General features: G+C 33.7%; 1 protein-coding gene across 12 annotated transcripts; it reads right to left on the reverse strand.

Annotated features, from left to right (window-relative positions):
• Positions 1–453: 453 nt before the first annotated feature.
• LOC127149518 (heat shock 70 kDa protein 16-like) lies at positions 454–16,269 on the reverse strand. 12 transcript variants are annotated; one of them, XR_007821202.1, is made up of 8 exons: positions 15,885–16,269; positions 11,274–11,486; positions 10,983–11,124; positions 10,807–10,908; positions 10,357–10,475; positions 10,123–10,246; positions 9,900–9,949; positions 454–1,353 (listed from the first exon to the last, which is right to left on the reverse strand). XR_007821202.1 is itself a non-coding variant. In XM_051085280.1 (8 exons), the coding sequence occupies exons 1-5, from the start codon at positions 16,020–16,022 to the stop codon at positions 10,419–10,421; spliced, it is 606 nt and encodes a 201-aa protein (XP_050941237.1). In that variant the 5' UTR covers positions 16,023–16,269; the 3' UTR covers positions 454–1,353; positions 9,900–9,949; positions 10,123–10,246; positions 10,357–10,418. The 12 variants fall into 12 exon arrangements, 4 of the variants coding, with proteins under 4 accessions (XP_050941237.1, XP_050941240.1, XP_050941239.1 ...); XR_007821200.1 differs by having other exon boundaries at positions 454–2,393; XR_007821198.1 differs by having other exon boundaries at positions 454–2,794.
• Positions 16,270–16,480: the final 211 nt, after the last annotated feature.

Raw genomic sequence — 16,480 nt, forward strand, 5'->3', positions numbered from 1 at the left:
CATTGTTATATCTCTTATTATCCTTTATTTTATTTATTTAGATTTTAGTCCGTAGCCATTTGAATTTTGTTTTTTTTTATATAATTAAAATTAAGGGTGTTATGGCTTTAGGTTGAAAAGAGTTGAGTGAACTATAATAACTCTCTCAACACCCTAGTAAATTAAGGGTATAAATAAAGGTGATAAGGATTACTACTAATTTGATACTGAAAAACTATTTAAATTCTAGCGGCTAAAATATTTAAATATTTAAACAAAATTTAAATAAAAAATATAAATAAAGCAACATTTTAAAATTATAAAATTTGTAAATATTGCTCTATAATAATATTAACGTTCAAAACAAAAAGGAAAATTCGATTTGAATCTTTCTTTATACATATTTTTACGAAATATTGCAAATATATAAATCTATTGTTTCTAATATTTATAAAAAGAAAAAAAGAAGATTGATTCATCCATTTATTTGGTAAGACATATTTCTATTGTAAACTCAATTGTACACTCAATTCATGTAATATTCACATACATATGCACGTACATACGTACCTACTTACCTACCTACATACCTACATGCATAAAATAAATGTATGTACTGTCCTATAATAATATAATTTTGACAAGAAAAACGAAAAATATGCTTCGATTTAGATCTTTTTTGGTTCATAAGTAGTACAAACAACATTTGATTATGTACCCATTTTTATATAAATTGCAAATATATAAACATTTTGTGTTAATTTTTATAAAAAGATAAAACTTACACTAACTAATAAATGGTAGAAATGATCAAACATATTGATGGATTCACTTGGTAAGGCATCTTTACCTTTCTCTCTCTTGGCTACTATAAATATGATCATCCTTACTCTTATCTTTCATCACTTTCAAACAATCTCACTCTTATCTTTCACCACTTTCAAACAATCTCATTCTCAAGTGTTTTCGTTATCATCCAAGCAATTTCCATCATCATTCAAGCAATGGAGTCTTTCAACATCCTGTTTCTATTGGTAATCAACAATACACAATAATTTTCTTCTTCTTCGTTTCATTATAACCTCAATCTCACTGTTGTTTTTTTTTTTTTTTTTGAACTACAGATCACTATTATTGGTATTGGGCATAGTTTGGCCCTCACTACTATCTCTCCAAAATTATATTGGGAGTCTATGCTTCCTACCACTCCACTGCCAAAAGCAATTCTTGCTCTTCTTCAACCAGGTGCATTTTTTTCTAAAAAAAAATGTTTTAATAAGTAATATTGATTTGATGGGTAACCATGCCTTGCAGATTTCTTTTTCTCCCCGAAGAGTCACAACGGAAGCCCATCTCTTTATATTGAGGAAAATGCTGGTCAAAAATATGCGTATGTCGATCATCCTCATTCACAAAACAGTAATGTTTCAAGCATCTTCTTCTTAGACAATATGTTATCTATTGGTTCAACATATAACTTGTATTTTCTAAATATTTCATCAAAAAATTCCCCTTTCTTGGTGCGAGTGGCTGCAAACAAATATCCCTTTTCTTCGAACAAACTATTAGACATCCTTGCCAGATTCTCAATAAAACCCAATACCGACGAAGCAAAATTGATAGAAAACACAATTATGGATTGTGAAGTTCCTCCTATCAAGGGGGAAGAAAGGTATTGTGCAACGTCATTAGAGAGCATGGTGGATGTGGTGATCATGAAGATGGGGAAGGAAGTTAAGGTAATGTCAGCTACAGTGGAGGACGGAATGAACCCAACGTATTCACAAGTTTCAACGGTGGTGGAGAAGTCGAAGGTAAACACTTCTTTGCCATAAGGAAACATACCCATATGCCGTGTTTTATTGCCATTCAAATCGGGGAACGCGAGTCTATGAGGTTGGTTTTATTGATAAGGATGGAAAGAGGGCCAATGTTTTGGCAGTTTGCCATAACGACACCTCCGGTTGGGATCCAAAACATTTTGCTTTCAAATATCTGAAGGTGAAACCGGGTGGAGCTACAATATGCCATTTTCTTCCTCCATATGATTTGGCTTTCTTTGTATAAAGTCATCACAACTGTGATCAGTGGCCTAACCTATCTTGACTCCAAATAATTATTGTTTGACGTCTGTTTGTTTTCAAAGGTGTGTCCATCCTAGCTAATATGATCTATGGTTGTATTTGGTTTGTTTGTATTTTTGTCCTTCTGTCCCTTTTAAAGTTTGTATCGTTTTTATTATTATATCAATGAGAAGTATTTCTTGTTTGAAAGTGTTTGATTGGAAGAACTAACCTCCTAATTTTGACCAAGAGAAGTAACTACAGGATTTGTACTCACTAATGCTTTTTCGCACATCTTTATAGCTTTATGAACATCTCTCAAGTGACCCCACTTAGGTTGCCTAGCCAATCCTGTGTCATAGAAGATAAAACAACTACCATATAAAAAGGCAGTAGCTTGTAATGAATTTGGGTGTGAATCTATATCCATATAATTTTTGTTTTTCATTTTTATGATTGGAGTTCACAACTTGAGTATAAGTTCATAACAAACTTCATTCTTTATGCACAATTTCAATTTTGAAGATGTAATAGCCAAGTCTTGATGTGAAATCCAGAATTCTCAAGCAATTGAACATAATCAAAATTGAAATCATAACTCAAAAAGGCAATAAGTAATGTATCATTGGCCACTGTCAAGAATGAAGAGATAATTAAAGAGAGGAAAAGAAAACAAATGGCCACCAAAAGCTTCAAATTTGGTTTCACTTTTATTAGTTACGCATTCCACCTCTTTAAATTTTGATGGCATCCTAATTAAAAGAAAATAAAATAAAATAACTATATTAATTAGAAATTGAACCGAGTGTTATATGTATTAGACAGATGTGAAATAAGTTTCATATTCAAAGACTCAATAAGAACTGACCATTGGTGTGTTTGTCTTTTTCAGATATATTCTATGTTTGTACATCATTGAAGTCTTCTACCAAGCATGTTTGTCTTATATTACTCAAATTTAGGAAAGAAAGAAAGAGGTTGAGTGTGGTACAGCCGATCAGGCAACCCCACATACAAATGTGACATGTGGCTTTTAGAGTACATATTGTTATATTGTTAGATTTTATCTTGTTCCACCTCAATTGTTATATTGTTAGATTTTATCTTGTTCCACCACATTGTTAGCTAGCTCTTACAAGGGATTTTATTAACCGTATGCAGACTTTATTTGGTGTTCTCTTACTTGCATATTTTTCTAGTTTGGATGTTCTCTATAATGGAGGTACAGATGTGATTACTTATGAATTCGTGGATACTTGAGAAAATGAAGAACTTGTCCAAGGAGAACATCTATGTCCTGAGCGACAAGCAAACTTATATTCAAGTCAGTATCAATTTCACAACATCCTGTGATATTATTACCTTTAACGATAAAGATCGATATTTTATGTTTTTTCTTTTCTTTTTTTTTTTCCACCAAGACATGAAGACAACAGATAAAGATTGTAGTACATACAATATATATATATATATATATATATATATATATATATATATATATATATATATATATATATATATATATATATATATATATATTAACAAACTAATATGCACATATTTACAAAGACTAAAAACTAGAAAAATAATGCAGCTCGAATTGTACCTTTGAAAACAATAAATTTATAAAGATATAATAACAAAAATAAAAGAAATAAAAATGGAATTTTGAATATGGAACAAATATGCATTGTATTGAAATAACCGATGTATACAAACACGGTGAGTTTAATAAATGAAAAAAATAGATTAAGGAGGTATTTGGGGCATTGAGTTGGTTGTTATAACTAATAAATATTGTAGCTTGTGAGTTATAATATAGTCCATGTTTCGAGTGTAGGCTATTTTATTGTGTGGGCAGAAAATAGTAAAACTATGTAAGAAAGAGATAAATAGAGGACTAGTAGGAAAGAATAAACATTGTAACCGAAATTTGAATTGGTAAAACTACATTTAATTGTAGGTTATAATAGTTGAAAATACCAAAAAAAATATATATATAATTGGAGCCCAAATATAGAGTGAGTGATATATATCGACCCACTTAAAATTGGTAACCCAAACACTTATCCTATGGCAGATCATGTGATTAGCAGTTTGCGTCCGCTTATCTCCCTAATCAAAAGTAATGAATTTAATGTTTGTTCCTTTAATTGTGGCTCCCATTAATTTACTAAAAATGACTTTCGCATGGATGAATCACATAATGAAGATAGGATACAAAAGACCGTTGACAAAGAATGATGTATGGAAATTGGATATATGGGACCAACTGAAACATCATTCAATCGATGTGTTTGTTTACCTCTCCCACTCAACAACAACAACAGCAGCTTTTGTTTTCGTTCGAAGAAGCTTTTAGTTTCTTATATATTACTTATACTTTTTCTAGTCTTTTTTATGGCATCTTTTTCTTCTTCTCTTAATTTAAAAGAAACGTGCAATTATTTTAGGAATATGTTTGTTTTGTAATAATAACCTCGAGTTTAGGCTCACGAGTACTCAACAATAGAATGGTCATATTGGTCGTAGTTCATGACTTCAACCCACTTTATCTTTGAACACAACTTGACGCACTTGGGAAGTCTTCAATTTAACCCTCGGGTTCTTTTTTACCGGTCTTGTCCAACTACTAACAAATGTAGTTTTGATACTATGTTAAATTACAAATTGTGACCCAAAATTTTAGATGATGAGTTACGGTGAAATTTGATTACATCAACAACTTAATTAACACAAAATCTCCCTCAAAATCAAGGATTTTAGTCAAGAATCTGAACATTAGGAATGAAAGAGGAATGCAGTAGCATATAGAATTGAAGGAATAATAGGCTTTTAAGTAGCGGTTGCTTATAAACTTCGATTCTCAATTATTAAAGTAGAGGTTGCTTATAAACTTGGATTCTCAATTATTAATTAGGAAAGATTTAGAGGTATAGCCTTCACTATGCTGATTTTCATATATATCTCATTATCATATACTACATCTACCCTAATTAATTTTCAAAATTCTAACTCTTTATTATAATGTATTTGTTTCGATATATACTGTATTATATACACAGTAATGTATCATTATATGCAATGAGTTTTTTAAGTATATATTATTTTTTTCAATATTTTTGTATGTAATTAGCTTTTTATAGTATATTTAACTACTTTTTAGTAAGATGTTATGTAGTGTATTCGTGATAACTTTTTTAATTATATAGTTTCTTACCTTGTAACTTTTTTTCAATATATACTGTTATATTCGCTATAAATTTTTTTAATTACATAATTTCCCATCTTGAAACTTTTTTTAATTCCATAATTTCCAATCTTATAACTTTTCTTCAATATAGATTGTGCTATATTCAGTATATGTAAACCCTCAAGCTTGGTCGTCCATTTGAAAATAAATTGTTGATAAAAAAATATTTATTTTAGATGTGATTCTATATTTTTCTCAAAAATATATTTTTCATTTTTTTAAACCATCATAATTATTATGGGTTTATGAGACAATTGAGCACGACATTTTTTAAAAATCTTAGCACATTAGGCTATTTATGAAAAAATAGTGAATTTAGATTAGACCATTGTAACATTCATTCTTTGGGGTATGATAAATTTAGCAATGAAATTATCCTCCAAATTTAATCTAGCTAATTGATAGGGTCATGTTATCATAATGAAACTTCTTTGAAATTTTAGCAGCTGGAAGTGAATTGTGTGTATCTTAAATGAATTATTGAATGTTTTCTATAGTTTTATTTAGCATATATATACTACAAAATACAACTAGTTTTAATTTGTACCTCATTCTTTATGTCTTTATGGTTAACGTTCATTCTTTGGAAGGTAATACACAATCTTATCCCTCAACATATAAATAAATAGAACATTTAGAAAAAAAAAATTGGGAATGGCAAATACTTAAGAAATTTTTTGCTTTATATTTAGCGTTATTAATATATTTTATTATATTACTACTCCTATTTGACTAATAAGTTGGGACTTGTAGATTCTCAATTTGTGGGACCTGTCATTTTGAATAAACTTCTAGAGGTTGGTTAATTCCCATTTTTGTTTTTGTTTTTTTTTTTTTTTTCTCTTTTGTAATTAACATCTCAATAGGTAGGTTTATTTTCACTTTTGAATGAATGCATCTTTCATACCATTTAAATTGATTTTGAATTATTAAAAACATTTTTGAAATTGACAAAAACCATTTTTAATATTTTAATATTACTCCAAAAAACATGTTGTCAATTATGTTCCTAAGATTCAAGCAGCTCAACACTCAAATTCGAAATTGGGCTTAAAACAAGAACTCCAACTCTGAGGCTGAAAAGAAGAAATGGATCAAAGAAATTGATGATATTGATAAGCTTGAAAAGGAAAATAACTAAAAGGATGTGAATAGCTCTCGTCGGCTTGCTCTCAAATCTAATCTTAGTAATCAATTCCACAAAGAAGCTCAGATCTGGGCCCAAAGATGCAAAATCTTATGGCTTGTTGATGGTGATGAGAATACGCCCTTTTTTCATAAAATACGTAATGCTAGGAAAAGAAGAAGCTCCATTTCTAGCATACATAATAATTTCGGTGAAATTTGTAACACAAACAATTCCATTGAGAAAGTGTCTGTTAATCGTTTCTCTAATATCTACTCTGAAAACAAATAGGTGGCTTGGCTGATTAACAACTTGAAATGGTCTCCTATCTCTAACTATTTACGGATTATCAATTGGTGGTGTTAATGAGACTTATATTGCTCAAAAAAATAAATGTTGCAAACGTGGGAATTACCTATTAGCCTATTAGCCTCACTGTTGCTCTCTATAAGCTTATGGCTAAAAATTATGGCAAACAGACTAGAAGAAACTCTCCCTCATTCCATCTCTGGTTATCAAATAGCTTTCATCAAGAAAGACAAACACGGATGCTATTCTCATTGCACATGATGCCATTGATTATTGGAAAATGAAAAACGTGAAAGGTTATGTTATAAAGCTTGATATTGAAAAGGATTTTAACAAAATTCAATGGGGTTTCATCGACTACTTTCTATTGAAGAAAAATTGTTCCAATCAGTGGAGATCTTAGATGCAGTCATGTCTTAGCAATGTGCACTACTATGTCCTTATTAATGGAAGACCTAGAGGGAGAATCAAACCTTCAAAAAGTACTATTCGTCAAGGTGACCTCTTTCCTCATTTATATGTCCTTGTCATGGATTATTTTAGTAGAATTTTATTACACTTGCAAAGGCAGGATAAAATCAAGGGTGTTTTCATCAATGATGGATGTAATCTCACACATATTTTATTTGCTGATGATATCCTCATATTTGTGGAAGATAATGAAGATTATATATCCAACCTTAAGAATGCTATTTTCCTCATTGAAGAAGCTTCGGGGCTCAATATTAATCTTTCAAAATCATCCTTATCACCTATAAATGTGGATTCTAATAGAGTTGATGAGATAGCAAATAGTTGGGGGATCCAAAAAAAGTACCTGTCCATCAATTATCTTGGTGTTCCATTGGGTGGCAAATCATCCTCTGCTCATTTCTAGGATAATATTACTGAGAAAATCCACAAAAAGTTGAATAGTTGGAAATACTCTTATCTTTCCAAGGGAGGGAAGTTGAACTCTTTTTCACTCAACTCTAATCAGCCTTCCTACATATAAGTTGTCTGTTTTCAAAGCCCCCATTGACATTTGTATATCAATTGAGAAATTGTGGCTTAATTTTCTTTGGAAAAATCGTAGCGAGGACAAGCTCACGCATCTCCTGAGATGGTCAAAAATTACTACTCCAAAAGAAAATGGAGGTTTAGGTATTCATAAACTGGTGGACACAAATTTCTTTCTCTGTAAATGGCTACGGAGATTCTAAAAATAGTCCCCCTCTGGAAAAGAGTTATGCTTGCAAAATATACACAATCTGCTATTCATGAAATTCTTACGATTGCAAAACATAGTTCTTTGAAACTCTTGGAGGAATATTGTAAAAGATATTGATTAGTTCAATTCTCATATTAAATGGCAAGTTAACAATGGGGAAGTCCCACTTTTTGGAAAGGCAACTGGAATATCGATGGCCCTTTTATCTTTGAAATATCCAAGATTATTTGCTCTCTCCACTATTCTGGATGGCTCAATAAAAGATGCTTGGAACTCTGTTTCCTTTGATTGGGATTTTCTTCTTAGGAGACCCTTGGGCAGCATTGAACCTCAACAATGGGAGGAAATTAAGCATTCACTCGCCCAAATGAAGAGAGAGGCAAAGATACTCCCATCTGGAAATTAAACTCAAATGGCAGCTTCTCTATTGCTTCTATTAAAAGATATATTATCAACATTGATCAAGACCCTCTTTCAAATTATAGCAATGGCATTTTCAACCAGCTCTGAAAATCAAAAGGTCCCAAAAATGTAGATTTTTCATTTGATCTCTTATTCACAAATGCTTAAACACTGTTGAGGTTCTTCAAAGAAAAATCTCAAGTCTTCATCAGAATCCAAACTAGTGTATCCTATGCCAAAACAGCTCCGACGACCTTGACCATATTTTCATTAGCTGTCGTATTCCACAAGTGTTTTGGGCAAAGGTTGAAAGTCTCCTATTATGCAAAGTGCAGCACCACAGTGTCTCCACTATGTGCTCTGAATGTGCGATATGAATCAAAAAAACAAAAAGGGTATCATCAAATTCAATACCATCTCGACTGTGCTATGGGATATTTGGTTGGAGAGAAACAATTGTATTTTCAATGAAAAGGACAGCTCTACAATCAATCTTTGGGTGGATATTTACGCTCTTTCGGGTTTTTAGGCCAGTAGATCATCGCTATTTTCAAATTATAGTGCTACTTCTATTGCTCTCAATCTTAATGCTTTTTAGTTTCTTGTATTGCTTGGTCTTACCTCTAGCCCTCCAACTGTTGTTGTTGTTGGTCCTCTTCCTTACTTCTCTTGTTTTCGTCTCATATATTAATGAAGTGTGAATGATGAAGGTGCTAAGGGGGTGTCCACCTAGTGGAGATGGTCAGTATCTTTTCTAAATTTTTTTTTTTTTTAAATTTGCATATGTGCAGTGCATGCGACGTGGAGATCCACGTAGAATTGGTTACATTTATGCCTTCTCAATATTTGTAGGAGTGGTATGACCCAAATCCTCTTTCTTATTTTGGCCACATTTATGTGAATGAATTTGTAGGTTGCCTTTTTAATTATATTCGGTTGTTTTAATTTAACCCTCATGGTTTTTCTTGTTCAACCATAAACAAACTTTTTAATGATTAAACTTTTTAATGGGTGATTTAAAAGGAAGTGGGATATTTATATGAGACTACCACCTTTCTATAATTTGAAATGGAACTGGTAGTTAAGAAAGTTTCCTAATATATGTGCCTTCAAACAGTTGCCAAAAGAGCTTGTTTTGAAGGCTTTATAATATTATGTTTCTTTTCTGGGATAGCTATTTGGAGTGTTATGTGAAGCACAATATCTTCAGAATGTGATGCATGTTGGTTTTCGATTGAGATCAATGTTGGTAATTAATTTTTTTTCACTCGTGCCTTATTTGATCTTTTAGCTAATTCGAATGCTTTGAATAGTAAATGCTTTTGTTTTCTTTAGTTTAGTTTGATTGTAGTTTAAGCATTAGTCTGTTTTGATATACTTGTAGTTTGCGTCTATTTTTCGTAAATCAATGAGGTAGACCTGTGAGGATAGAAAGAAATTTAGTACCGGAAAGATAACCAACTTTGAGGTACATCCTCCTCATCCCCCCCCCCCCCCCCCCCCAAAAAAAAGAATCATTTAAAAATAATGATTATACTAACAGAGATATTCTCATACCTTCACGACCTTCCAGATTGGTATTTTCTTCTTCGATAAGTTTGAACGACCTACAAAAGAATATCAAACTGTTACCTACTTAAAGTAGTGACATACAGAAATAAGGACTAATTAGTTGATTGAGGACTAATTTCCAAGTCTAGTATCGAATCAAAAACGTTAAAACAAAAACATCACGGAAAATCTTCAAAGAATGTAATACAAAAGGTTATTAGTCATTTACCAATGCTCGAACTTGACGTGAAATTGAATCCCCAAAGTCTCTATAGTCAGAAATACGCTTTAACTGACGTGCTTTAGTTTGTGCTCTAGCTTCTTTCGTATCGGTTAATTATAGGATCCACCAACTAAGAAAAGTGGAAGAATAGAATAAGCAAAGAGAAGAGATTGAAATGGAAAACTTCTGGTTCAGAAAATGTTATACAACATTGTATCATACAACAAAAATAGAAATAACCTTCTCTGTCTCATTTGATCTAAAAGTTGGTGCGTGGTAGCAATTGAAATAACAACATTGTATCATATAACTGGTATGTCAATCCTCCTTGTGCCCCTAGCTTTTCTTGAAACATTAGACTGGACAAATGCAATAAATCAATTTATTTAAAGACACCAATTTTTTGTGAAGTACACTGAAAGAGATGAGAGACAAATTTCCAGGGAAAGAAAAGTTGGAAGATAAGAAACATAATATGATCTAAGATAGTATTGGCATGTCTCCCGAGAGAGAGAGGTAGGGAGGGAGGGGGGAGAGAGAGTATAGGCATTTCCAAAATATAGAATCAACAGCAAATCCATATTTCTGATGCATATAAAGCTGGCATTTCCAAAATATAGAATCAACAGCAAATCCATATTTCTGATGCATATAAAGCTTTTTGAGTACTGAAAGGAATCTCTTCAATACCTCTGAATGGGAAGAATCAACAAACTCGGTCTCCATCTTCTCTGTGTTCGAGTGAGTAGCATCTCTCCTAGGAATTTGTTGATCTATAGTATCCTCTATAATCTAAATTCATAGTTCATATAAATACTTAGAAATTTCTAGTAAACAGTGGGAAGTCTGACGGAAATATTACTTACTGTAGCTGATTCAACAGTAGTGATGCCATTCATATTTAATTGAACTCTGACTTTAACCCTTGAATTCGAGTTGTTTGAGCCTTGGAAAGGAAAAATCTACATCTCAAATGACTTAACATTTAACAATCAATTCCAATCCAACCTAAGAAAAATTAAAAAAGAAACAGAAACAGGTTAACACACTCTCTCGAGTAGTTTCTGAACACTGCAGCAGTTGAAAAGCCTTCCGACTCGACAAGAACTACTTCAATGATAACAATAATAAATAAAAAAGATTAAAAGTGAACATACTGTAAAGCAACCAATTTTTGAAGACATGCCAGGAGGTAGTTCATCCGGGTTACTATAGACTGCTTCCAAGTGGAATAAACTATTGCGCTGGAATGATAGAATTTTAGTACTTGGAATGTGCTGGCCTTTGGGAATTAGTACGTTATTTATTCCTAAGCAAATTAGGCCTGCATCTGATGAGAAGCCAATTGAGAATGGAAATGAATCTTGCACCTGTGTTCCATCAACCATATACCATTTAGCATCCATGCAACTAACAAGCCCAGAAGAAGGAACATGTCAATTAAGTAGATGAAGAAAACACATAATTACAAGTTGCAAAATCGCCTAAATCATGTTATACAATAACATGAAATATCACATTGCACCCATTTCTAAAGAAAAATAATCGAACGGTTTCTCTTCGGGTCAACAAATTTATTAAGGTCAATGTTGGTAAAAGGAGTAGGATCCAAGAACCCTGCTTTGTCCAAGTACATTACACCCAAGAACCAAAAAGAAGCTAGAAGAAGAAAAGGAAAACAAGCAGAACCATGAGAGTTTTGTGTTTTATCCAGATCCAGTCATTGGCATTAAAGATTCAAGTTCATGCTAGGAATATAATCTTTTCTTAACTCCCCATTAAATGCCTAGCTAATGCAAGTTATAAAACCCCAAGGGAAGTGTATTTGAGAAATCTGGGTATCAAACGATACAATAGAGACTTGAGTATTTGATAGACCTCCAATAATATTCCAGTATTCCAGTATAGCAGAAGAAATAAGGTGTGGTGGGAGTGGCAATATTGTAATAAAAGACTTTTAATAGTAAGTTTGTTAGAAGTCTGTTATGTTAGAGGGAGGTCGGTGTTAGCTAGTATAAATAGAGTGTTTGGGCAGGAAATGTTTCTCGTGAAGTTTTGAGAGTTTAGTGGGCTTGTTCTTCCTGAGAGGAGAAGACAAGAGATTTCTTGTAATTGAATTGAGTTTCACTCAATTCAATCTATATTGTAATCGATTTCATTCTATCAATACAATTCAGAAATTATTTTCGAATAGTTCAGTATCTACCATATTGGTATCAGAGAAAGATCGATCCGAAAAGGAGAAGTGACGATGGTGTAGACAAGAATCGAAGAGAAGATGGAATTAAGGAGTTGAGTAAGATGTCGGTAATCGAAGCAACGTTGATCGAACTTACAAAGAGTATGGAATTGAAGAAGCAACAGTAGGCCATATTGTCGTACATGGAAGCAAATGCGAAAGAGAATGAAGCAACTTCTAGTCGAGAAATCAGAGAAACCAGCACAGAGAGAAAGGCCGATACAGACAAAATTTCAGGAGATCGAAGTAAGTTCAAGAAAGTAGAAATGTCGGTCTTCACCGGCGACGATCTCGATTCCAGGCTTTTCTACGCGGAAAGGTATTTTCAAATACATAAGCTATATGACTCTCAGACAATGTTAGTTTCTACGATTAGTTTTGATGGACCTACATTTAATTGGTATCGCTCGCAAGAGGAGAGGGAGAAATTTGTGAGCTAGTCCAATTTGAAAAAGAGACTACTAGTAAGATTTAGATCTACTAGAGAGGGGTCCATTTGTGGCCGATTCTTGAGAATCCAGCAGGAAACTACAGTAGAAGAATATAGGAATTTGTTCGATAAGCTGGTAGCTCCTTTGTCGGATTTACCAGAAAGAGTCGTAGAAGAAACTTTTGTACTTGAATATTACCATGGAGACAAGCAGAAGCGGCTTTTTGTAGACCGAAAGGTTTAGCCGAAATGACGTTGATCGCTCAGTTGGTGAAAAACAGAGAGATTATTAAAGGCGAAGCAAATTTGAATGGATTCGCTGGCAAGAAATATCCTCCGCAAGCTGCAGCAAATGCGAAGTCTACAACTAATCAATCCATCAACGATAACAAAGGAAACACTTCGTTTCCAATAAGAACCATTACACTAAGGAGTCCAAATACAGGAGAAGTGCGCAAGGAAGGAACTTCTAAGCGATTACCTGATGTAGAATATCAATTAAGAAGAGAAAAAGGACTCTGTTTCAGGTGTAATGAGAAATATTCGGCTGATCATGAGTGCAAAATGAAAGAGCAAAGGAAACTCAGAATGTTTGTGATCAATAGTAACAATGAAGAACTTGAAATTGTTGAAGAAGTTGAAGCTGAGAGTATAGAATTGAGGATGGTAGAGGTGAAAAATAACACTACAGCCTGTGTGGAATTATCGATCAACTCTGTGGTTGGTGTGAATGATCCGGGAGGTTGTAATCTTGATTGACTGTGGTGCCACACATAATTTTGTGCCTGAAAAATTGGTAAAGTCTTTACAATTACCAATTAAAGAGACTGCTCATTATGGTGTAATACTTGGTTCAGGCACGGCTATCAAAGGAAAGGGAGTATGTGAGTCTTTGGAGGTAAAATTGAATGAGTGGGAAGTAAAAGAGGATTTTCTACTGCTAGAACTTGGAGGGGTAGACATCATCCTTGGTATGCAATGGCTTTATTCGCTAGGGGTGACAATGGTAGACTGGAAGAATTTCATATTAACCTTCTATGATCATGGAAAACAAATTTGTACCAAAGGTGATCCGAGCCTTACTAAGGCAAGAGTAAGTCTGAAAAATTTGTTGAAGACTTGGGAGGATCAAGATCATGGTTATTTGATTGAATGTAGATCACTTGAGTTGATTGAACTGAATGGACTAACTGCCGAAGAAACAACAGAATCTAAAGAAACAGAGGAAAGAATTGCTCCTATGTTGAATCAGTACAATGATGTCTTTGAGTGGCCAAAGAAACTTCCGCCCAGAAAGAGTATAGAACATCATATACACCTTAAAAAGGGTACTAACCCTGTAAATGTCAGGCCATACCGTTATGCATACCATCAAAAGGAAGAAATGAAAAAACTGGTTGGGGAGATGTTAGGCTCGAGAGTCATAAGACCGGTTTTGTGTAGATTACCGAGCCCTGAACAATGTCACGGTTCCAGATAAATTTCCAATCCCTGTAGTGGAAGAATTATTTGATGAATTGGGAGGAACATCGTTATTTACTAAGATTGATCTGAAGACTGGCTATCATTAGATCAGAATGGCAGATGAAGATGTGGAAAAGACTGCTTTCCGGACACATGAAGGCCATTATGAGTTTCTAGTAATGCCCTTTGGGCTAACTAATGCTCCGGCTACCTTCCAATCATTGATGAAATCTATTATAAAAAGATACTGTGCTGAATGCTTGGTAATGTCAACAGAATAGGCCTCTGTGCCCGTCTCCAGTAGGATTATTGCTGCCATTGGAGATTCCTACACAAGTTTGGAGTGACATATCCATGGACTTTGTGGATGGTCTACCTAAGGCGACTGGTTTCGAGGTTAAATTTGTAGTAGTAGATCGACTGAGTAAATATGGCCATTTCCTGTCATTAAAACATCCATATTTTGCAAAATCAGTAGCTGAATTGTTTGTCAAGGAGGTAGTTCGACTTCATGGATTTCCCACATCCATTGTATCGGATAGAGATAAGGTGTTTCTTAGCAATTTTTGGAGGAAAATGTTTTGTGGAACAAGATTGAATTGAAGTTCTGCGTATCACCCTCAATCCAACGGTCAAATGGAAGTGGTGAATAGAGGAGTTGAGGTATATTTGCGATGCTTTTGCAGTGAAAAGCCTAAGGAGTGGATTAAGTGGTTACCATGGGCCAAGTATTGGTATAATACCACTTTCCATAGGGCTTTAGGCATGACGCCTTTTCAAGTAGTTTATGGGCGAAAACCTCCATCTTTGCTTTATTATGGTGATCAGGTAACATCTAATGCTACCTTGGATGAACAGTTGAGAGAAAGAAACATGGTACTACTGTCTCTAAGAGAACACTTAAGGCTTGCACAAGATCAGATGAAAAAATATGCTGATCAAAAGAGGCGACATGTGGAATATGAAGTTGGGGATCCTGTCTTTTTGAAGATAAGACCACACCATCAACTGTCTTTAAGGAGGAAGAGGAATGAGAATCTTTTTTCTAAGTATTTCGGACCTTATAAAATCCTTGAAAGGATTGGTCCGTCCAGTGGCCTATAAACTAGAGTTACGGGGGAATCCCCTGTCTTTCACTTACAGAGCTGGAGGCAGATATTCACCACAATATTCAAAAAGAAGAGAAACGATAGATCAGGTAAAAGAAACACACTTGACTCTAGGATCAAACAACATACATAAACAGTCGTACAGATCCAAAGTAGTGCTACCATCAAATAATCTCCAAATTGTTAATTTCAAGTAATTTGGTATTAACAAACAATTGTAATATAGCGGTCAAACAAAAAATTTAAATGTAATTAACAAACGTATGTCCTTGATTAAACTATCAGATTCATGGTCATTAATTAGAATGCTATTCTTTCACACATACAGCCCTAGCAAACCACAACAAAATTCATCAAAAAGAAAAGGGGGGATTCGTTAAGTGCCTAATAGATGCAGGAAATGAAGTTGCATTGCATTGAGTGCCACGAAAAATCAAATTTGCTAAATGCGGATAAAAAGAATTCACGTAATGGTCGCTCGATCTAATCAATAGAGAAACATGAGATGAGAAACATGAAAACCCACCTGAGGACAGCCAGTCAGAAGGTAACGGCGGCAGGAAACAGCTCCGGAGATGGAAAAATGTATGAGAGAAAGAGAGAGAAGTTTTCGTCGGGGGGGGGAATCTAGGGAGGGAAGAGAGTCTTCTGTTTCACATTCCATTGGTTGGGCGACGATTTCGGGGAAATTATATATCGGTACATCATAAGGCGTGGAGCGTGAGACGGAACGAGCGAGCGGCGGACGAACGAAGATCGGAGCGTGAGAAAATCGGGGAAGAAGACGGAAAGATTGGACGAACGAAGACGGAAAGATCGGAGAAAATCGTAGAAGAAGGGAGAATATTGGGTGAGGGGGAGTTCGGGATTTCTTTAGAAATCGAGTAATAGGAAAAATCTGGGAAAGTTAAAAGAAGCAAAAAATTATTTTTTTAGAAGAAATTGAAAATATATATTCCTTCACATTTAAAAAAATATAAAATAATTATAATAGAAATAAATTGCTTAAATCAATATTTAATCTAATAATAATAGAAATAAATTGCTTAAATCAATTAAAATATAAGTGTAACGCTCCAAAGTAAGTTAATTTTAAATTTAATTAGCTTAAGTTTAATTTGA

This window comes from Cucumis melo, chromosome 5 (assembly GCF_025177605.1).
Source record: "Cucumis melo cultivar AY chromosome 5, USDA_Cmelo_AY_1.0, whole genome shotgun sequence".
In the NCBI taxonomy this organism is placed as follows: domain Eukaryota; kingdom Viridiplantae; phylum Streptophyta; class Magnoliopsida; order Cucurbitales; family Cucurbitaceae; genus Cucumis; species Cucumis melo.

Bases quoted from the DNA above. Each gene is read 5' to 3' on its own strand.
- LOC127149518 (XM_051085280.1), bottom strand. From the start codon at position 16,022: ATGGAATGTGAAACAGAAGACTCTCTTCCCTCCCTAGATTCCCCCCCC. The intron at 11,487-15,884 runs GTGGGTTTTCAT...GATGGAACACAG, and splicing joins TTCTGACTGGCTGTCCTCAG to GTGCAAGATTCATTTCCATT. The intron at 10,909-10,982 runs GTAAGTAATATT...CTATGAATTTAG, and splicing joins CTACTGTTGAATCAGCTACA to ATTATAGAGGATACTATAGA.